The 22728-nt window shown below is 36.9% G+C and overlaps 1 protein-coding gene across 2 annotated transcripts in view; it reads left to right on the forward strand.

Moving 5' to 3' along the window:
• The window catches only part of GLO1 (glyoxalase I), a 39974-nt gene extending 18010 nt beyond the window's left edge, over nt 1-21964 (forward strand). For both annotated transcript variants that reach the window (XM_037844011.1, XM_037844012.1), the window contains exons 2-6: nt 3391-3473; nt 5834-5974; nt 14576-14643; nt 15305-15394; nt 18388-21964. In XM_037844011.1, the coding sequence (XP_037699939.1) occupies nt 3412-3473; nt 5834-5974; nt 14576-14643; nt 15305-15394; nt 18388-18476 (450 nt within the window). In that variant the 5' untranslated portion in view covers nt 3391-3411 and the 3' untranslated portion in view covers nt 18477-21964. The remainder of the gene's footprint in view (nt 1-3390; nt 3474-5833; nt 5975-14575; nt 14644-15304; nt 15395-18387) is intronic.
• Nucleotides 21965-22728: the final 764 nt, after the last annotated feature.

The following is a 22728-nucleotide window of genomic DNA, read 5'->3' on the forward strand; positions in this document are numbered from 1 at the left end:
CTCAGGATCCAAGGAACAACATGGAGGTTAGTTTCCTGGGTTTTCCTTTTGCCTCATATATCCTAGACTTTGAGCTGAAAAAAGCTGGCAACTCAGAAATAACAATGGGTATAGACAAAATTTCAATGAGAGCCTGCCCTCTCTAGCTGCAGGAACAGGAAACAGGCAGTCTAGCACAACAGAAAACTTATAGACAATAATCACTCTACTCCAGCCAAACACACAGAAAACACCGTGGCCTAGGCCCTGTCTTTGCCAACATGCCCTGTCTCTAGAAGAAACAGAAGACTCAACAGACCAATTAGAAGTAAAGAACTTGAGTCATTTATCAAAAACCTCCCAACAAAGAAAAGCCCAGGACCATGCAGCTTCATAGGGGAGTTCTGCCAAACATTCCAAAAAGAAATGATACCAGTCCTGCTCAAACCCTTCCAAAAAATTGAAGAGGAGGGCATACTACCTAACTCATTCTTTGAGGCCGATATTACCCAAATACCAAAGTCAAATAAAGATACTACAAGAAAAGAAAATTACATGCCAAGTTCTCTTTTGAATATAGATGCAAAAATCCTAAAGAAAATATGAGCAAATCAAATCCAACAGCACATTAAAAGAATTACACACCATGATCCAGTGGGATTTATCCCAGGTATGGAAAGGCTCAACACAGGAAAATCAGTTAATGTAATACACCACATTAACAAAATGAGGGGGAAAAACCACATGATCTTCTCAATTGATGCAGAAAAGACATTTGACAAAATCAAGCACCCCTTCTTCATACAAAACACTTAGAAAAACAGTAATAGAAGGAAATGTCTTCAACATCATAAAGGGCATATATGATAAAACCTCTGCTAATAGCATACTCAATGGTGCAAGACTGAAAGCTTTCCCTCTAAGATCTGGAACAAGACAAGGATGCCCACTGTCACCACTATTCAACATTGTGCTAGAAGTTCTAGCCAGAGTAATTAAGCAAGGAAAAAAAAAAAGACATCCAAATTGAAATGGAAGAAGTAAAACTTTCACTATTTGCAGATGACATGATCCTATATATAGATAGTCCTGAAAAATCTACAACAAAGCTACTAAAAAGAATTCAGCAAACTAGCAGAATACAAGATCAACATGCAAAATTTAGTAGTGTTTCTATATAATAGTAATGAGCAATCTGAGGAGGAAATCAAGGAAAAATTCCAAAAGAGAATCAAATATCTAGGAATAAATTTAACCAAGAATGTAAAGGACTTACACACAGAAAATCAGAAAACTTTGCTAAAATAAATAAAAAATCTAGATAAATGGAAGGACATTCCATGCTCCTGGATTGGAAGACTATTGTATAGATGTCAGTTCTATTCAAAACAATTTACAGATTCAACACAATCACAATCAAAATTCCAACAGCCTACTTTGCAGAAATGGAAAAGCCAATCATCAAATTTATTTGTAAGGGAAAGGGCCCTGAATAGCCAAAACCATTTTGGAAAAGAAGAACAAAGTTAGAGAACTAACACTTCCTGACTTCAAAACCTGTTACAAAGCTACAGTGGTCACAAGGATAGATATATAGACCAATGGAATCTGATTGAGAGTTCAGAATTAGCCCCTTACTTCTATGGTCAATTAATTTTTGATGAGGCTGCCAACTCTACTCAATTGGGAAAAAAGAATCTCCTCAACAAATGGTGCTGAGAGAAGTGGATATCCATATGCAAAAGACTGAAGGAGGACCCCTAACTCACACCATATACACAAAAGTTAACTCAAAATGCATCAAAGACCTAAATATAAGAAAAAAAACTTTAGAACTCCTAGAAGAAAATATAGGGAAGCATCTTCAGGATCTTGTGTTAGGCAATGGTTTCTTAGACTTTTATACCCAAAGCACAGGCAACAAAAGAAAAAAAATAGATAAATCAGACCTCATTAAAATTTAAAATTTTCGTGCATCAAAGGACTGTATCATGAAAGTTGAAGAGACAACCTACTCAATGGGAGAAAATATTTGGAAACCACATACTCAATAAGGGCTTAATATCCAGAATATATAAATAAATCCAACAACTCAACAATAAGAAGGTAACCAATTAAAAAATGGGCAAAAGACTTGAACAGACATTTCTCCAAAAATGATATACAATTGTTTAAAAAGCACATGAAAAGATGCTCAACATCATTAGCTATTAGGGAAATGCTAATCAAAACCATCATGTGATACCATCTCACACTTACTAGAATGGCTACTATTTAAAAAAAAAAACAAAATTACAAAGTGTTGGTGAGGACATGAGGAAATAGGAATACTCATTCATTGCTGGTGGGAATGCAAAATGGTGCAGCTGCTGTGGAAGACAGTTTGGCAATTCCTCAGAAAGCTAAAGTATGGAATTACCATAAGACCTAGCAATCCCACTACTAGGTATATACCCCAAAGAATTGAAAGCAGGGACTCAAATAGATATTTGCACACTGATGTTCATAGTAGCATTATTCACAATTGCCAAAAGAGGGAAGCAACCCAAGTGTCCACCAGCTGATGAAAGGATAAACAAAATGTGGTATATTCATCAATGGAATATTATTCAGCCATAAAAAGGAATGAAGTTCTGATTCTGTGACTACATAGATGAACCTTGAAGATACCATGTTTTCAGTGAAATAAGCCAGACACAAAAGGGTAAATTGTATGATCTCAGTAATTTGAAATAATTAGAATAAGAAAACTCACAGAGTCAGAATCTAGACTAATCTAGGTTACCAGGGGCTGGGTTGGGGGTGAGGAATGGGGAGTTCGTGCTTAAATTGTACAGAATTTCTGTTTGCATTGATTATAAAGTTTTGGTAATGGATGATGATGATGGTAGCACAACATTGTGAATGTAATTATCAGCACTGAATTATAAGTGTGAATGTGGTTAAAAGGGGAAATTTTAGTTCTCATATCTTACTAAAATAAAATTAAAAAAAAAATGGATTACTACTGTGGGTGACTGGAGCTCAATCCTACTGGAGAGCCTCTGAGACTATGTAAAACATGCCTCAGAATCCTCCCTGTGAGGGGCAAAGAAGCCAGGTTTTTATCCACCATTGGTTGAGGACCATTCTAGGGGTATATAGTTTGTGGTATTTGGACCTGTCCCATGCAAGGGTCTGCTCCTGTGGCCAGAAAATACCCCTGGACACAGAGTAATAGGAAGTCCTTGGTATATTTCAGGATATTTCCACGGTAGAATGAGGGGACAAAGTTGCTTCCCATCACCATCACAATCCCCAATTACTGTGTTAGAGTGGTGGTCTGTTTGTATCTTGTTACAGAAAGCACAATTAATCTTGATAATAAGTAGTAAATGTTAAAGTTTTTTAATATAAGCTGTTTCTCCTTAGGATTTTCTATTGCAGCAGACCATGCTACGAATTAAAGACCCTAAGAAGTCATTAGATTTTTATACAAGAATTCTTGGAATGACGTAAGTAATGTATTTATTGGCACCTGTCATATTTAAATACATGTTTTGTCATAGCTTTGCAAATATAGGGAATGTTTAAGACCTGTTTAAAAATGAATTGTTCAGGAGTAAAACAGGTTCTTTCGCCAGGAGCCTGGGACGGACTCAAGCTCTTTTTCTTCTCTATTCAATCCAGGCTCATTGGACAGCAAAAAAACACAAATACCTGCATTTTCTCTAATTCCCTTCTCCTGAGAGCTGCCAGCTAAATCTTTAATGTATTCATAGCCCTTTAGATGTTCTAGGCCACTGTAGACCTCTTTGCTTCAGGAAAGGTATAGATATAAGGACATATTACTCAGAAAATTAATGGGTTTACTTAAAACAGACCATCTGTTTCATTTTTTATGGGGTGTGTTCTCTTGTTCAAGTGGTAATATCCACTGATCTTGTAATCTTTAAGGCATATTTATGTATTTCTCTTTATTTGTTTCCCTGAAATGAGTTGTTTTATGTGTGTCTGTAGTAATACAGATATATAAAGAGTACAATTAAATGATCTTTAATTTACTGCCTAGATAACTCCTATTGACATTGGGAGAAAATTCAAGTAATACAGTATATGTCTATGATTAGAAAATTTGACTTGTTCAGAAAAATACAAAATGAGAAGTGAAAGCCTCTGTCTCTCAGTCCTTCCCAAAGATAATTAACTACTGTTAATTGTTAACTACTATTAACAATTTCTTCTAATTGTTCCTAGTAAAGCGTCTGTTGTTTTTATGGCCTGTATAAAGGACAATGAAAACAAATTTATTGAGAACTTGCTATTTGCCAGGCACTTTGTGTGTTATTTCATTCAGGCTTCACAGTTGGCTTATCAGGTAGCTTATATTTAAGTTTAAATATAAACTTAAGTTTATAGAGATTAAGTTTAAAGAGATTAAGTTACTGGCCCCAGATCCCACAGTTGGCAGGTGGCAGGGCTGGAAATTGAACCCAGGGCTGATTGACTCCAATGTCCACCTTGTTTTTAAAGAGCCCCAAAATAGGGTGCAACTTGACATTGCACTGGAAGGTAAGAAAAGCAAGTTACAAGAGGTTCATTTGCTCCAATTCCCATCTGACTCATCTGTTACGCTTGTGCTGTCTGCTTTAGTAGGTGCAGAGATAGTTTTGCATGACTGCAGTATTTGAGATGTTTTATATTTTATTATAAATATGTTAGAGTAGATCTTTTTTGTGATAAATCAATGCAGTGATCTCAGTGGGCGAAGGCATATTATATTGCAGTGATAATTAAGTGAGAGATTCGAAGTAGGAACTCTAGAAACTTTCCATTTGTTATGCTTTAACCATTTCCTCTTGGTATTTATGAACAAAGTCATCTTTGAGCATTTACTCCTCAATAATCTAAAGAAAATTGTATTATAGACATCCCTCATTGCCTTACTCCTTGCAAAATAATCCTACACTCTTTAAACTCACTTTATAGGCCATGACTTCCATTATTTTCTTTAAAACTTTAGGATTAGCCATTTTCTGTTTTATCAGTCTTTCTCTTTCTTTCCGTTCAGTCTTTCCTTTTCCATTGGCTCTTTCCCCTCAACCTACGAACAAGCTTAAGTGTTCTCTATTCTCAATCATTCTTGCTCCTCTGTTCTCCCACCCCCTTCCCGTCATCACCAGTTGGGTCCAGAGGTGGGCTATACTTGCTTCTGTTTTACTTCCTCACCTCCTCTTCTTTCCCCCAATTCAAGGCAGCCCAGCTTCTACTCCTCCTGAAACTGCCTCACAAGACCTTTCCAGATCTACTGATCTTTCCTCAGACTTGATCCTGCTTGACCTTTCTGCAGTATTAGATACTGTTAACCACCTTACTGTTGACATTTGCATATCTTCTGTGATACCAATCTCTCCTCCTCCTCCTCTCTTACCATCCATCCTCAGTTTCCTTTTGCTAGAAGTTTTGATGTGGTAAGAACTTAATAAATTTAAATGTACTGAATACCATGTATCTGAAAAGAACATGTGTTTCAAAGGACAATAATGCATTGTAGTTTCACTAAAAAATAAACAAAGTTCTCTTTTGAAGATTCCTTTTCCATTTACAAGATACCTATTTTGGTTGAAGAGTTAATGAATTACAGATGTTGGCAATTTAAAATTTTTTTTTATTTCACTGATATTTACAGATGAACAGTTGTTTTTTAATGAGTTTTTTTTCACTGCTTTTACCGTGGTAAAATCAGTGAAAAAAATAGCCTTACAACATGCAGCTCTTATTCTTAATAGAACTTGAATATGGGGATATGTTGATTTTAGCATAAATAAACCTTTCCTGTTGTTAATGATTCAGACTTGTTGTTTTTTAATTTCAGGCTACTTCAAAAATTAGATTTTCCCACTATGAAATTTTCACTCTATTTCTTGGCTTATGAGGATAAAAATGACATCCCCAAAGATAAAGATGAAAAAACAGCATGGGTATTCTCCAGAAAAGCTACACTTGAGCTGACACAGTGAGTATAAGTTTTTTTTTTTGTTTTTTTTTTTAATCTTCATTTTATTGAGATATATTCACATACCACGCAGTCATACAAAACAAATCGTACTTTCGATTGTTCACTGTACCATTACATGGTTGTACATTCATCACCTAAATCAATCCCTGACACCTTCATTAGCACACACACAAAAATAACAAGAATAATAATTAGAGTGAAAAAGAGCAATTGAAGTAAAAAAGAACACTGGGTACCTTTGTCTGTTTGTTTCCTTCCCCTATTTTTCTACTCATCCATCCATAAACTAGACAAAGTGGAGTGTGGTCCTTATGGCTTTCCCAATCCCATTGTCACCCCTCATAAGCTACATTTTTATACAACTGTCTTCGAGATTCATGGGTTCTGGGTTGTAGTATGATAGTTTCAGGTATCCACCACCAGCTACCCCAATTCTTTAGAACCTAAAAAGGGTTGTCTAAGTGTGCGTAAGAGTGCCCACCAGAGTGACCTCTCGGCTCCTTTTGGAATCTCTCTGCTACTGAAGCTTATTTCATTTCCTTTCACATCCCCCTTTTGGTCAAGAAGATGTTCTCCATCCCACGATGCCAGGTCTACATTCCTCCCCGGGAGTCATATTCCACGTTGCCAGGGAGATTCACTCCCCTGGGTGTCTGATCCCACGTAGAGGGGAGGGCAGTGATTTCACCTTTCAAGTTGGCTTAGCCAGAGAGAGAGGGCCACATCTGAGCAACAAAGAGGCATTCGGGAGGAGGCTCTTAGGCACAACCATAGGGAGGCCTAGCCTCTCCTTTGCAGCAACCGTCTTCCCAAGGGTAAAACCTATGGTAGAGGGCTCAACCCATCAAACCACCAGTCCCCTATGTCTGTGGTCATGTTAGCAACCCTCGAGGTGGGGTAGGCGAATACCCCTGCATTCTCAACAGGCTCCTCAAGGGGGCACTACATCTTTTTTTCCTTGTTTTTTTTTTTTTTTGTTTTTTTTTTTACCTTTCCCTTCTTTTTTAAATCAACTGTATGAAAAAAAAGTTAAAAAGAAAACAAACATACAATAAAAGAACATTTTGAAGAGACCATAACAAGGGAGTAAGAAAAAGACAGGTAACCTAAGATAACTGCTTAACTTCCAACATGTTCCTACTTTACCCCAAGAAAGTTACCTGATATAGCAACATTTCTTTGAGCTTGTTCCTACTATATCCATCAGAAATTAACAGACCATATTCATTCCTGGGCATCCCCAGAACGTTAAATACCTTATCTGTTCTTCTTGGATTATTCTTCCCCCTTCCTTAATTGCTCTCTATTGCTAGTTCCCCTACATTCTATATTATAAACCATTTGTTTTACATTTTTCAAAGTTCACATTAGTGGTAGCATATAATATTTCTCTTTTTGTTCCTGGCTTATTTCGCTCAGCATTATGTCTTCAAGGTTCATCCATGTTGTCATATGTTTCACGAGATCGTTCCTTCTTACTGCCGCGTAGTATTCCATCATGTGTATATACCACATTTTATTTATCCACTCATCTGTTGAAGGACATTTGGGTTGTTTCCATCTCTTGGCAATTGTGAATAATGCTGCTATGAACATTGGCGTGCAGATATCTGTTCGTGTCACTGCTTTCCGATCTTCCGGGTATATACCGAGAAGTGCAATCGCTGGATCGAATGGTAACTTTGTATCTAGTTTTCTAAGGAACTGCCAGACTGACTTCCAGAGTGGCTGAACCATTATACAGTCCCACCAACAATGAATAAGAGTTCCAATTTCTCCACATCCCCTCCAGCATTTGTAGTTTCCTGTTTGTTTAATGGCAGCCATTCTAATCGGTGTTAGATGGTATCTCATTGTGGTCTTAATTTGCGTCTCTCTAATAGCTAGTGAAGCTGAACATTTTTTCATGTGTTTCTTGGCCATTTGTATTTCCTCTTCAGAGAACTGTCTCTTCATATCTTTTGCCCATTTTATAATTGGGCTGTCTGTACTATTGTCATTGAGTTGTAGGATTTCTTTATGTATGCAAGATATGAGTCTTTTGTCAGATACATGGTTTCCAAAAATTTTTTCCCATTGAGTTGGCTGCCTCTTTACCTTTTTGAGAAATTCCTTTGAGGTGCAGAAACTTCTAAGCTTGAGGAGTTCCCATTTATCTATTTTTTCTTTTGTTGCTTGAGCTTTGGGTGTAAAGTCTAGGAAGTGGCCGCCTAATACAAGGTCTTGAAGATGTTTTCCTACATTATCTTCTAGGAGTTTTATGGTACTTTCTTTTATATTGAGATCTTTGGTCCATTTTGAGTTAATTTTTGTGTAGGGGGTGAGGTAGGGGTCCTCTTTCATTCTTTTGGATATGGATATCCAACTCTCCCAGCCCCATTTGTTGAAAAGACCATTATGACTCAGTTCAGTGACTTTGGGGGCCTTATCAAAGATCAGTCGGCCATAGATCTGAGGGTCTATCTCTGAATTCTCAATTCGATTCCATTGATCTATATGTCTATCTTTGTGCCAGTACCATGCTGTTTTGGCAACTGTGGCTTTATAATAAGCTTCAAAGTCAGGGAGTGTAAGTCCTCCCACTTCGTTTTTCTTTTTTAGAGTGTCTTTAGCAAATCGAGGCATCTTCCCTTTCCAAATAAATTTGATAACTAGCTTTTCCAAGTCTGCAAAGTAGGTTGTTGGAATTTTGATTGGGATTGCATTGAATCTGTAGATGAGCTTGGGTAGAATTGACATCTTAATGATATTTAGCCTTCCTATCCATGAACATGGAATATTTTTCCATCTTTTAAGGTCCTCTTCTATTTCTTTTAGTAGAGTTACGTAGTTTTCTTTGTATAGGTCTTTTACATCTTTGGTTAAGTTGATTCCTAGGTACTTGATTTTTTTAGTTGCTATTGAAAATGGTATCTTTTTCTTGAGTGTCTCTTCAGTTTGTTCATTTCTAGCATATAGAAACATTACTGACTTATGTGCATTAATCTTGTATCCCGCTACTTTGCTAAATTTGTTTATTAGCTCTAGTAGCTGTATCGTCGATTTCTCAGGGTTTTCTAGATATAAGATCATATCATCTGCAAACAATGACAGTTTTACTTCTTCTTTTCCAATTTGGATGCCTTTTATTTCTTTGTCTTGCCGGATTGCCCTGGCTAGCACTTCCAGCACAATGTTGAATAACAGTGGTGACAGCGGGCATCCTTGTCTTGTTCCTGATCTTATAGGGAAGGCTTTCAGTCTCTCACCATTGAGTACTATGCTGGCTGTGGGTTTTTCATATATGCTCTTCATCATGTTGAGGAAGTTTCCTTCAATTCCTACCTTTTGAAGTGTTTTTATCAAAAACGGATGTTGGATTTTGTCAAATGCTTTTTCAGCATCTATTGAGATGATCAATTGATTTTTCCCTTTTGACTTGTTAATGTGTTGTAATACATTGATTGATTTTCTTATGTTGAACCATCCTTGCATGCCTGGAATGAACCCCACTTGGTCATGGTGTATGATTTTTTTAATGTGTCTTTGGATTCGATTTGCAAGTATTTTGTTGAGGATTTTTGCATCTATATTCATTAGGGAGATTGGCCGGTAGTTTTCCTTTTTTGTAGCATCTTTGCCTGGTTTTGGTATTAGATTGATGTTAGCTTCATAAAATGAGTTAGGTAGTGTTCCATTTTCTTCAATGTTTTGAAAGAGTTTGAGTAAGATTGGTGTCAGTTCTTTCTGGAAAGTTTGGTAGAATTCCCCTGTGAAGCCATCTGGCCCTGGGCATTTATTTGTGGGAAGATTTTTGATGACTGATTGGATCTCTTTGCTTGTGATGGGTTGGTTGAGGTCTTCTGTTTCTTCTCTGGTCAGTCTAGGTTGTTCATATGTTTCCAGGAAATTGTCCATTTCTTCTACATTATCCAGTTTGTTGCCATACAGTTGTTCATAATATCCTCTTATAATTTTTTAAATTTCTTCAGGATCTGCAGTTACGTCACTTTTTTCATTCATTATTTTGTTTATATGGGTCTTCTCTCTTTTTGATTTTGTCAGTCTAGCTAGGGGCTTGTCAATCTTGTTGATCTTCTCAAAGAACCAACTTTTGGTGATATTTATCCTCTCTATTGTTTTTTTGTTCTCTATGTCATTTATTTCTGCTTTAATCCTTGTGATTTCTTTTCTTCTACTTGGTTTAGGATTGGTTTGCTGTTCATTTTCTAGCTTCTTCAGTTGATCCATTAGTTCTTTGATTTTGGCTCTTTCTTCCTTTTTAATATATGCGTTTAGTGCTATAAATTTCCCCCTTAGCACTGCTTTTGCTGCATCCCATAGATTTTGGTATGTTGTGTTCTCATTTTCATTCGTCTCTATGTATTTAGCAATTTCTCTTGCTATTTCTTCGTTAACCCACTGATTGTTTAGGAGTGTGCTGTTTAACCTCCAGGTATTTGTGAATTTTCTAAGTCTCTGATGGTTATTGACTTCTAATTGTATTCCATTGTGGTCAGAGAATGTGCTTTGAATAATTTCGATCTTTTTAAATTTAATGAGGCTTGTTTTATGTCCCAGCATATGATCTATTCTGGAGAAAGTTCCATGAGCACTAGAAAAGCATGTGTATCCTGGTGATTTGGGATGTAATGTCCTGTATATGTCTGTTAAATCTAATTCATTTATCAGATTGTTTAGGTTTTCAGTTTCCTTATTGGTCTTCTGTCTGGTTGATCTATCTATAGGAGAGAGTGATGTGTTGAAGTCTCCCACAATTATTGTGGAAACATCAATTGCTTCCTTTAGTTTTGCCAGTGTTTCTCTCATGTATTTTGTGGCACCTTAATTGGGTGCATAGAGAATTACGATTGTTATTTCTCCTTGTTGAATTGCCCCTTTTATTAGTATGTAGTGGCCTTCTTTGTCTCTCAAAACATCCCTGCATTTGAAGTCTATTTTATCTGAGATTAATATTGCTACACCTGCTTTCTTTTGGCTGTAGCTTGCATGAAATATTTTTTTCCATCCTTTCACTTTCAGTTTCTTTGTGTCCCTGTGTCTAAGATGAGTCTCTTGTATGCAACATATTGATGGTTCATTTTTTTTGATCCATTCTGCGAATCTATATCTTTTAATTGGGGAGTTTAATCCATTTACATTCAACGTTATAACCGTGAAGGCATTTCTTGAATCAGCCATCGTATCCTTTGGTTTATGTTTGTCATATTTTTCCCCTCTCTCTATTAATATCCTTTATTGTACCCATACCGAATCTCTTTAGTACTGAACCTTTCTCCAAGTCTCTCTGTCCGTTCTTTGTTTCTCTTGTCTGTAGGGCTCCCTTTAGTATCTCCAGTAGGGCAGGTCTCTTGTTAGCAAATTCTCTCAGCATTTTTTTGACTGTGAGAAATTTAAGCTCTCCCTCAAATTTGAAGGAGAGCTTTGCTGGATAAAGTATTCTTGGCTAGAAATTTTTCTCACTCAGAATTTTAAATATATCGTGCCACTGCCTTCTTGCCTCCATGGTGGCTGCTGAGTAGTCACTACTTAGTCTTATGCTGTTTCCTTTGTATGTGGTGAATTGCTTTTCTCTTGCTGCTTTCAGAACTTGCTCCTTCTCTTCCGTGTTTGACAGTGTGATCGGAATATGTCTCGGAGTGGGTTTATTTGGATTTATTCTATTTGGAGGTCGCTGAGCATTTATGATTTGTGTATTTATGTTGTTTAGAAGATTTGGGAAGTTTTCCCCAACAATTTGTTTGAATACTCTTCCTAGACCTTTACCGTTTTCTTCCCCTTCTGGAACACCAATGAGTCTTATATTTGGACGTTTCATGTTATCTATCATATCCCTGAGGTCCATTTCAATTTTTTCAATTTTTTTCCCCATTCTTTCTTTTATGCTTTCATTTTCCATTCTGTCATCTTCCAGGTCACTGATTCATTGTTCAACTTCCTCTAGTCTTGTACTATGAGTGTCCAGAATCTTTTTAATTTGGTCAACAGTTTCTTTAATTTCCATAAGATCATCCATTTTTTTATTTAGTCTTGCAATGTCTTCTTTATGCTCTTCTAGGGTCTTCTTGATCTCCTTTGTCTCCCGTACTATGGTCTCATTGTTCATCTTTAGTTCTTTGAGTAGCTGCTCTAGGTGCTGTGTCTCTTCTGATCTTTTGATTTGAGTGCTTGGGCTTGGGTTATCCATATCGTCTGGTTTTTTCATATGCTTTATAATTTTCTGTTGTTTTTGGCCTCTTGGCATTTGCTGAACTTGATAGGGTTCTTTTAGGATTTGTAGACCAATTGAAGTCCTTATTTCTAATTTATCAGATCTACAGCTTCGTGGAGTACACTTTCTCTAACTAACCAGCAGGTGGCGTCCACGAGCCAGCTGTTCTCCACAAGCCAGTTCTCCCCTGCTTAGCCTTTTTGGTGAGTGGGGGAGTGAGTCTTGTGGGGTCCAATTGGTGTACCAAGCTTGCGTGTGTAGTTGGTGTTGCCTTCCCTGTATGTGGGGCATGTTTCTGGGCAGTCAGGGAGGGGGGGTGGCTCTAACAATCAAATCTCCCTGGTGATCCTAGAGTTTTAAAGCTGCTGCAATAGTCTAATCCTTCAGTTCAGTCTTGCCACAGTTTGTCTGTGCCACTGACCCACAAGTCCTTGGTATTGGTGTATGGTTCCTGAGACTTGCAAGTGGGCCCCTCTTCCAGGCTGTGCACCCCGGGTCCTCTGTTGAGGGATGACTGTGCTATGTCACAGGTGAGTGCCGTCTCCCCAGGGCAGTTCTGGGCTGCTGGGCTGTGTAGGGAGGCTCCCAGTCTGCTGAAATGATGGCTGAATGGGGCTTTGTTAATTCACACTGCTCCGCCTGCCCAACTCTGGGACAATCAGCTGAGGTTGCAGGGAAGGCTAATGTCCACGCCCAGTTTTGTGGTGTGTGCCTGTTATTTGAAGCGCTTCCGTCCCACTGGGTTGTCTGGGGCAGGTCTGGGCTATGGGGCTGGCGACGGGCAGGAGTGTTTCCTGTCCACCAGGATGATGGCTGTGAGCGGACACCCCCCTTTTCTTGGGAAGTTGTGGTGTTTAGTGAATTTTTTCAGCCACTGGATTATTGCCTTTTGTCTCAGAGCTCTCTTAGTTCTGCTCTTGTCTTGACCTGCCCAGATTGCAAGTCTTTGAAGCTTTCTGTATTGGGCTTCTTAGAGTAATTGTTTTAGAAAAAGAAAAAAGGATTAAAAAAAAAAAAAGAGGGCCCTCCTCAGAGATCTAATGGGCTATTGAAATGCTAAGAGACAAAGCAATTAGGGCCATTAAAGAAAGGTCCACAGGGCAGAGAGATCAGCTTTTCTTTGGGATTTGCATATGAGCCTCAGGGCCTGAGCTCTGCCCTTCCCCTTTCTATGTTCTCCAGAACTCCAAAAATCCTCCGCTTTTATTTTGGAGTTTTTCGTGTTGTTTTGTCTATGCCTGTCTCCTCTCTGCTGGGCTGGCTGCTCTCAGATTCTCTGGTGTCTGGTCTCAGTCTATCTATAGTTGGAGTTTGGATCAGCAGAATGAGTTTCCGATAAGGGCTGCCACTGCAGTTCTCCCTTCTCCTTCCTGGAGCTGACAGCCCCTCCTCCCACGGGACTGAGCCTGGCAGGGAGGGGTGCGGGTCCCCTGGCCACAAAAACTTACAGATTTCGCTGATCTCAGCAGTTCCACGTTTTCATGAGTGTTGTATGAAGTATGCCCAAAGTCAGATTGCTCTGTGGTGTCCAGTCCACGCAGTTCCTGGCTTTCTACCTACTTTCCTGGAGGAGTAACTAAAACATACAGCTCAGCAGTCCGCCATCTTGCCCCGCCTCCAAGTTTTTATATATTCTAAATTTTTTAGCTGTTTTTTCTTTTAACTTTTTAATTTTTTCCTTACTAATTTAATGCAAAGTAGGCCTGTCTAATAACATCACATAACAATATGCTTGAGTGTTTTTACATGGATCTTTTGGTCTTTGTATTGTCCTTATGTCATAGATGGGGCAAGTGAGACTATCTGACTTTCAGATAGAGAATATAGGATTCTGAAATGTAAGATATTTGAGAAACTGTAGCTCATGAATATTTAGGTACTACAGCTTAGGTCTCCCACCACCAGATTGGCCAGACATATATGCTCCTAGTATGTGCACAAGGATTACTCTGCTTGCTCTGGAACTGGGACCAGGGATCTGCACTGGAAGCACAGTGGAGCCAGTGAAGGGAGGTGGAGGGGCCATCCAGGGTGTCACAAGATTCTGTCAATTTCAAGTAGCCATTTTCTTGATTCAGTGCTTTCCCTGTTACTGCTGTCTTTTAACTGTTTTCTGGAGCTTTGAGAAAGTGTTTCTGCCAGTTGTTGCTGATTATTCAAAGCTTCTGGTGTTGGGGGTGGAGGATGGAGCCCTGAAGCTTCTTACTCTGCCATGTTGATTGGGGTGAGGAGCTCCTTCAATATTAAAAACTTTAATATTTGCAGTAGCAGGGGTTAGGCCAAGCGTATAAAGTGGCATATACATGTGGTGAGATTTCAAAGACAGGTGGTTGCAACTTTGTTCTCAGAACAGGACACTTGTAGTTATATTTTCCCTCCTTTTGTAGCAATTGGGGTACTGAAGATGATGCAACTCAGAATTACCACAATGGCAATTCAGACCCTCGAGGATTTGGTATGCTTGCCAATTTGTATGTAATATTTATGGATGTATATGATTGTGCCTTGCAAATAAACCAACATTAATGGACTAATTATTAAGTATAATTAATTTAATAGAGGTATGGTTATTTTTATTTTCCACAAATGTTCGCCTTTAGAGCTGTTTAATTTCATAGTCTTAGTCTAAAGTTTACATTTAAACTTTCAGAGTGGTTTCACTTTTCAGTCTCAGTATTACAGTTCCAGTATACTCTTTAATTAAAAAAAAAAGAAAGTGATTAATAGTAATCCTGATTTCTGTTACCACACATTTCTGCCTTGATCTAAAAATCTCTCAGTCAAGGCGACAGGGTTCTAGACTTCACTTGGCTGGAATTTAGTCAGTGCTGACAACAAACCTATTAAGTATAAGTAAATAAGTACTCTTTTTGGTATAGGTTATTCTTAACAGATTGAACTATATACAAGCTGATAGAGTAACTAATTAATTCATTACACTCATCTAGTTACACTTAGATCCTTGTTTTTTAATGTATTATAGATTTTGACCTAGTTGACTTAATCTCCAGGTGCCTTATGTTTTAAAGCAAATCATGGCACTTGGTATACCTGATGTACGCTGTTATAATTATTTTTCCTTTTCTCCTTGCTTTTTTGGGGGTTGGTCACCTAAGGTCACATTGGAATTGCTGTTCCTGATGTACATGGTGCTTGTAAAAGATTTGAAGAACTGGGAATCAAATTTGTAAAGAAACCTGATGATGGTGAGTCATTTTACCTGTTTTCTGCAGGCCTATCTTTAGTTAAATAGCATTTACCCAGTACTCACAGATGGCTCCATTGCAGTAAAACACCTCGTGGTTGCAAGTAACAGAAATCTACCTCAAACAAGATTAAGGAAATAAGAGAAATTACTGGAAGAATAGCTGGGTATCTTAGAGAATGGAAGGGCAGCAATTAAGGTGGCTTCACAAGGGACTAGAAGCCAGCAGGACCTCAAGAGCCATCAAACCTAGACTGCCTCTTCCACTCCTTAACCCTACTACCTTCTTTCATTGTCCTCCAGCTTTCACTGTTTGAGTTTCTGATTACCCAAAAAGAAGTTACTTAAAGCCTGTTTCATCTGATATTAGTATAACTACACCAGGTCTATTTATTTAATAATTGTCTGGTATGTCTTTTTCATCCTTTTACAGCCTTTGCATGTTCTTAAACTTTGGGTATGTCTCTTAAAATAGGATATGTCTGGATTTTGTTGGATTTATATTTTTTATAATTATTTTACTTGAATTTGTTTCTGCCACGATAATTTGTTATGTCAATTTTCCCACATTGGGTTTCATTTTAATCCTTTTTTTCTTTTAAATTAAAATACATAATATCCAAATGTCTTCCCCAATAGGATAAGAACTTGCTTCTTCCCTTCATCATGTTACTATTACCCAGATTGGGATATTACTGCTTTATTTTCTGTTTCTTTGGATTTGGCTTTTTTTTTTTTTTTTTAAAGATAATAACAAATATATCAAGATATTTGGTCGCCTTTATATATGTCTTGCAGCATCTTTTGACTTTTTTCTGTCCTTTTATTTAAGTATCTCAGCCAAAACTGTTTTCAGAACATTTGTGAGGAAAAACTTTGCCTTTAGAGGCTTTGTATGCCTTCCTATTTGAATGATAGCTTGGTTGGCTATAAAATCCTAAGTTTATTTTCCTTTAATCTTGAAAATGCTACTCCATTGTGTTTTTGCATCTAGTTTTACTGTTGAAAATCTGTCTAGTTTGTGTCCCTTTGTACGTCATCTTCTGTTTTGTGCTGGAAGCTTTTTAGATCTGTTATTTTTTTGTCCTTCCCTTCTTTCTGGGAAATTTCCTCAAACTGGTATACCAATTAGCTAATTTTTCCTCAAATGTATCTCTTCTCATATTTAATTCATCTATTCTTTCTTAATTTCAGCTTCTTTAATTTTCATCCCTAATTTTTGCTTGGTTCCTTTAATATTTTCTTGTTCTTATTTCATACTGGTAATATTTGATACTGTTCATCACTTTATGTTTTTTTTTTTTTTTAACTTCATTTTATTGAGATATATTCACATACCACGCAGTCATACAAAACAAATTGTACATTTGATTGTTCACAGTACCATTACATAGTTGTACATTCATCACCTAAATCAATCCCTGACACCTTCATTAGCACACACACAAAAATAATAAGAATAATAATTAAAGTGTAAAAGAGCAATTGAAGTAAAAAAGAACACTGGGTACCTTTGTCTGTTTGTTTGTTTGTTTCCTTCCCCTATTTTTCTACTCATCCATCCATAAACTAGACAAAGTGGAGTGTGGTCCTTATGGTTTTCCCAATCCCACTTTATGTTTTAAATTCTTGGTCCATTGTTCTAACATTTCTTCTTCTATTTGAATGTATAATCCATTGTTTTATGTTTTAATGGTTATAGTCCTTGAATTCTTTTTATATTGGTGCCTGAGCTTATTTTTCTCCTAGGGCTATTGGGCTATTCCAATCCATCAGGAAATGTGAATGGTTGAAGACCAGACCTGAGTCCTTAACAGCCCTAATGATCTCAGAAAGATGAGCTGGATGAGCCCAGAGTGGAGATATCTAGGCACCTGAAAATGAGAATTAAGCACGTTATACTCCAAACACAACTCTTAGGTTAGATTGTCCCACTTTGTCCCTCAGGGAAAAGCAGTATTAGTAGGAGACACTCCTTATATTATAAATTCCTAGCCTGGATGAGTGGAGGGTGAGGGCTAGAGAGATCAGTTGTTCCCACCTGTTTTTCTTGGTTCCTCACAAGCACAAGCCTTCTTTACTGCCCTTATTTACTGCTGAAAACATCTGAACCAGACTTCTGAACCCCCCACAGGGATAGGGCAGGTACTGATGCTCAAGCCATTGAGGGAAGCAAGAGCAAAAGCTTCTAAAAGTTTCCCTTCTGTTTATTCTCCAACAGCCATGATGGGCTGTCTTTTGGTCCAAGCCAAAAGTACCAACTCTCACATAGCCCAGTTCAAACCAGTCACTTCCCCACCCTACTCCCCATTCTTCTTCTCCTGACCCATCACCCCAGGACTTTCTCACTTTTTTCTCCCCATTTTCCATCTGTTTTCCTCTGGAATTGATCTTGGGGAAAGGAGCTGGAGCTAGGAGTTAAACTAATCCAGCATATTGGCCCCAAAATAAATTTCTGAGGTCGCATTTTTCCATTTAAGTAAACAACTTTGACTTACTAGGCTCTCCTTCTCAGTTATGAATTCCTGGGAGAAAAAGTCTGATTGACATGGTTAGTATAGGGGTTAAAAAGGTTTGTATGACCCAAGCATAGAAACAAAACTTTTGGGTGTGTGGGCAAATCATGCTACCCTGTTCCTTCAAGTATCTGCCTATTTTTTCTTATATTTTTTGTCTTTTAAGACAATTTCTGTAACTATTCAACTGTTAGCATGAAATTATACTCCAAAAATGAGATAAATACTTGATGCTTTAAAGATGCAGCCAGTCCCACAGTTTAGTTTCAGGAGGGTTTGGTTTCCAGCTATCTGGAAAATAAAATTTTAGTCATTCTGAAAAACATACATTTGGGCAACACTGACAAACAGAATTTTTAAAAATTAAAACTATAAATAATGTATTTTGTTAAAATACAAATTAGAATTTGAATTAATAAAAACATTTTTAATTAAAATGTTTAGTCCTTTCAATATTGAAAATCATTTCATTTTACAGGTAAAATGAAAGGCCTGGCATTTATTCAAGATCCTGATGGCTACTGGATTGAAATTTTGAATCCTAACACAATGATAACTATTATTTAGTTCTATGAGACTACGTCTTTGTGATTTCAATGAAGACATTGTAGAGGACAAAAAGGAAACAATGTGGTTCAAGGTAGTTATGTAACAAAAGCATTGAGGACTAATGGATCATTGTCCTAGTTCAAATTATTCTTAAGTTCATTTCTTTTTCCTACTTCACCTAACTGTTCAGTAATTCTGGTTTTAAAATAGTGCTTTTATCTTATGCCCTTGAATGTAATTCTTTAACTTTACTTTTGAAGTAATAATTAGAACAGTTCCCTTCAGACACTGCATTGGCCTTCATCTGTCTTCTAAATAAGACATTTTTTAAGCCTTTCTTTGAATCATCATTTTCAAAAAAACATTTAACATGTTTTTGTTGTGGATATCTTCTGGGGTTTCATTCCTCAGAAATAACTTTTCCCAATGAAAAGTAAGGAAAACACTGAACAAAAATGAAACCTCATGTGTACTTCAAACAGTATAAAGAATTGTGTTACAAAAGAAAAGTTCCTCTTGGGAGCAATTGAGAACCATGCTGACAAGGATGCTGATAGAAAAACCAATTTCTGTTCATTTATAAAGTACTTCCAAAGTTCAAGAACTAACTTCATTTTTTTAGGATGGAGAGGAGGAGGAAGGGGATATTGTTTACTGGATACCCAGACACTGGACTTGGCTGTCACATGCTTTATCTCATTTAATCCTTACAACTATCCTATGAAAAAGGCTAAACATATAAAATAACTTTAATAAATTGAAGACAATATAAATAGGCTGAAGTCCTCAAGATCTCATCATCATGTTTAGTATTTAGATTGTGTCTCAAATATTAGTACCTCACAATACCTCCTTTGCTAATTTCCTGTAAAATCCTTGGACAAGTTTGAACATCATCCTCTCAGCTCTCAGGCCTGATTACCACAGTGAGGAGTAAGCAATGGAGGAGGTCTTTAGCACATAACTCCCCTGGGGACAGCCAGGTGACTCCTGCACAGGTGGTACTTAACATTACTCCTGAAGAGTCTCTATCCCAAGGTCTGCATTATGCCATTAACCATTTATTATCAATTATATTCAGTGATAACGTAATAGTTATCAGAAGTCAGCTAAATGATCTTCCCTGCTGTGACTCATATTTGGTTTTAAAAATCAAAGTGATTTTGAAAATCTCTTATGGTCTTAAGAATAAAAACATCTAGTTCATGGTTTAACTACATTTCAATTTTTTGCAAACTTTAATGAAAGATCTTTGGATAGGCCTTGCCAACTGTGCTAGCACTGCTAGAAGCTCTTTACATTTCCTTTTTAGATGGATTGGATTTATGTGACCAGTTCGAACAAATACAGGTACTTATGAAGTTAAATAAAATAAAATTGTAAATAAGTCTATGTTTAATTGCAAACTTCTGTCCAGCACATTCTTTCTAAAAAAGGCTGCTCTCAGGGAGTACTACAAGGATGTGAAAGGGCTTGCATATTCATTCTGAACTGGGAATAATTTTAATTCTGTACTGCCTATAAAAAAGATAATTTCCGTGGATAAAGAAGTATAGAAGAATGGGAAGAGGAAAGTAAATAAGGAATAAAGGATTGTGGTAGATAATGGGCAGAAGGAAGAAAGGCTAATTATGAAAAGGTGAGTTGTAGGAACTGAAGAAAACCAATTTCATGTATTGAGTACTAGAATTATCAAAATGGGGGGGTGTAATTAGATTCATAAATTATCATATAAACCTTATTTCCAGCCTTCTCCCTTGCTTACTCCTTAAGTCCACTTGTATACCTCATGCATTGAAAAAAAAAAAAAAAAAGAGAGAGAATGTATTGTATTGCCAGGCCTTGCTAGGGATTGGAAACCTTATTTCCAAATTAACTTACCTGACAAGTGGTGATATGAAAGGATGAAATAAAGCACCAAAAATGTTTTCTCATTCTTGTTTTTCATTACTGGACAGCAGTACTGTGTCATTTACTGTTAACATAAAATAAATTGGCAGTCTCCCATGAGTCCTACACAGCTAAGACTGGAACTCTTAACACCAGTTGTTTGAATTAAGAGTTGATGGCTGAGAGAATCACTCATGGCTTCCCTTAATGGCATTCTGACCAGAATTTTACAGAGTGTATATAAATACTCTTCTGTAACACAACTGTTTGTGCAGAGTAAGGATCAGTAAAGATACTTGCTGCTGGCAATAAGAAAAAACTCTATTTGATGTAACAAGCACATAAGTTGACTGGCTCTAGAATAGGTTGATGGAGCGTTCAGTAATAACAAGAACCTCCAGATTCTTTCCATCTTTCTCAGCCTGTAATCCTCAGCATTTTCTTTGGCTAATAATACTATGATTACAGACACCTACCATGATTCCAAGTGTCACGCGTAGATCTGCAATGGCCATTGAAAGAAAACCATTTGTTCCTTGTGTGTCTCTTAAATGAGGGGTAAAAAACTTTTCCCAAAGCTGTCTAGCAGACTTCCCCTCATCTCTCCACCAGAAGTGGATTATTTGCCTGTTTATAATTGCTGGCAAAGGAAATGGGACCGCTCTGACTGAGATGGATCATATTTTCTCAAGTTGCCTGCATGTGGTTAAATACTGGATCAAAATTGAGACTGCTAGAATGGAGGAACAAATAAGGTCTTTGGGGTAGGCATAAACACACTGCAACAGGCAAAATTAAATATCGAGAACCTAGTTGTTTCAGGGTGCCATAAGAAATAAGACATTTCCTGCCCTCAAAGAGTAGAGCCAAGATTGTGATTCTCAACCATATCAGACCTAGCAACCCTTTATAACTCTGTAAAATCATATCCCTCCTCTCAAACTATCTTAAAATGAAATACATATATAAATAACGTACATATATACGTGATTTCATAAAGGCCCAATGCCTTCATTGTAATGTAAAGGAGAAATGAAAAATATGAAGTAAAGTACTAAGCATTTCAATATGTAAGTGCCCTGGTGCTATTATACTAGAACAGAAAAAATCAGGTGTTTACCCTTAAGAATGGAGGAAGAAAAGAATTGTGAGGAAATGGCATTAGTCCCTCTGCCAAAATAATTACTGAACTGGCAGGAATGTTCTGAATCAACTATTTAATATTTCATTTATTTTAAAGAAATGTGTGAAGTTACCTGGCCTGAACATTTTGGTAAAGGACACAATTGTGGCAGAGAAATTCACAGGTGTCCCAGAGTAGTAGGCAAGTAATATTTAGCCAAGTATAGCATCAGTACTTTGGTAAGGTAATGTTGAGTCAGATTAATCCAATAATCGGGGGGTGGGGAGTGGGGGGTAGAAATTGGCTAAGAGGATTTCTACTTTTATGCATTGATCTGAATCCTGTCAATATAGGCAAAGATTATAAAAGATGTTTTAAATGCCAGTACCTAGGACTGCTGAAACTGCAATGAAATAGGCATTTTCATAGACTTTATCCAAACTGTCTACATATCAATTTTGCAATAAATGTCAAGAATCTTTAAAGACTAAAATGTTTGAATCCTTTTATCTGGTAATAGTGTGATATCTTGGGAATTGTGTTTCTTAGAAAATAATCAGATTTCATTTAAAAATTAGGTAAAATTTTTTACTTCCATCATTATGCGTAATAGCAAAAAATTAGAAACAAATGTCCAAAAATGGGAAAATAATTATTGTGCTGCCTACATATGACAGAATATTTTGCAGCCATTAAAAAAAATGTTTTCAAAGAATAGAGGTGAAGAAATGCCCATAAAATATTAAGTGAAAAAAAAAGGACACAAACTTACGTACATCATGCTCTTGATTTTCTTTAACTGAAAGTCATATGTATACACAGAAATTGCTAGAAGGAAATGTACCAAACTGTAGTGATTATCTGGCTGCCAGGATTACCAATGACTTTATTTCCTTCCATATGTTTTTCTGTATTTTCCAAGTCCTCTAAACTGAGCAAGTATTACTCTTGTAATGAGGAAAAATAAATGAAAAATATTGCTAAATTTGCTAACCCTTTAATTTTTCCCCTTTTTGGGTAAAAGGTATTTTAACAAACAGGTTTTGTCTGCTACCCAAACATCTATTTAGGATGGTAACTTATTTCAAAGATTAGAATGCCTTTATATTAAGTTATCTGAAACTATTTGTTTTAGATAGACTTAAAATTCTAACTGAGCAAATTCGATTATAACACTAGTTGGATTAAAAAAAATTGGAATGGGTTAAGTGAAAATCCATGAAGGAATTTAGTCAGAATTATCTTTTTCTTCTACGT

Source organism: Choloepus didactylus, chromosome 7 (genome assembly GCF_015220235.1).
Source record: "Choloepus didactylus isolate mChoDid1 chromosome 7, mChoDid1.pri, whole genome shotgun sequence".
Classification (NCBI taxonomy): domain Eukaryota; kingdom Metazoa; phylum Chordata; class Mammalia; order Pilosa; family Megalonychidae; genus Choloepus; species Choloepus didactylus.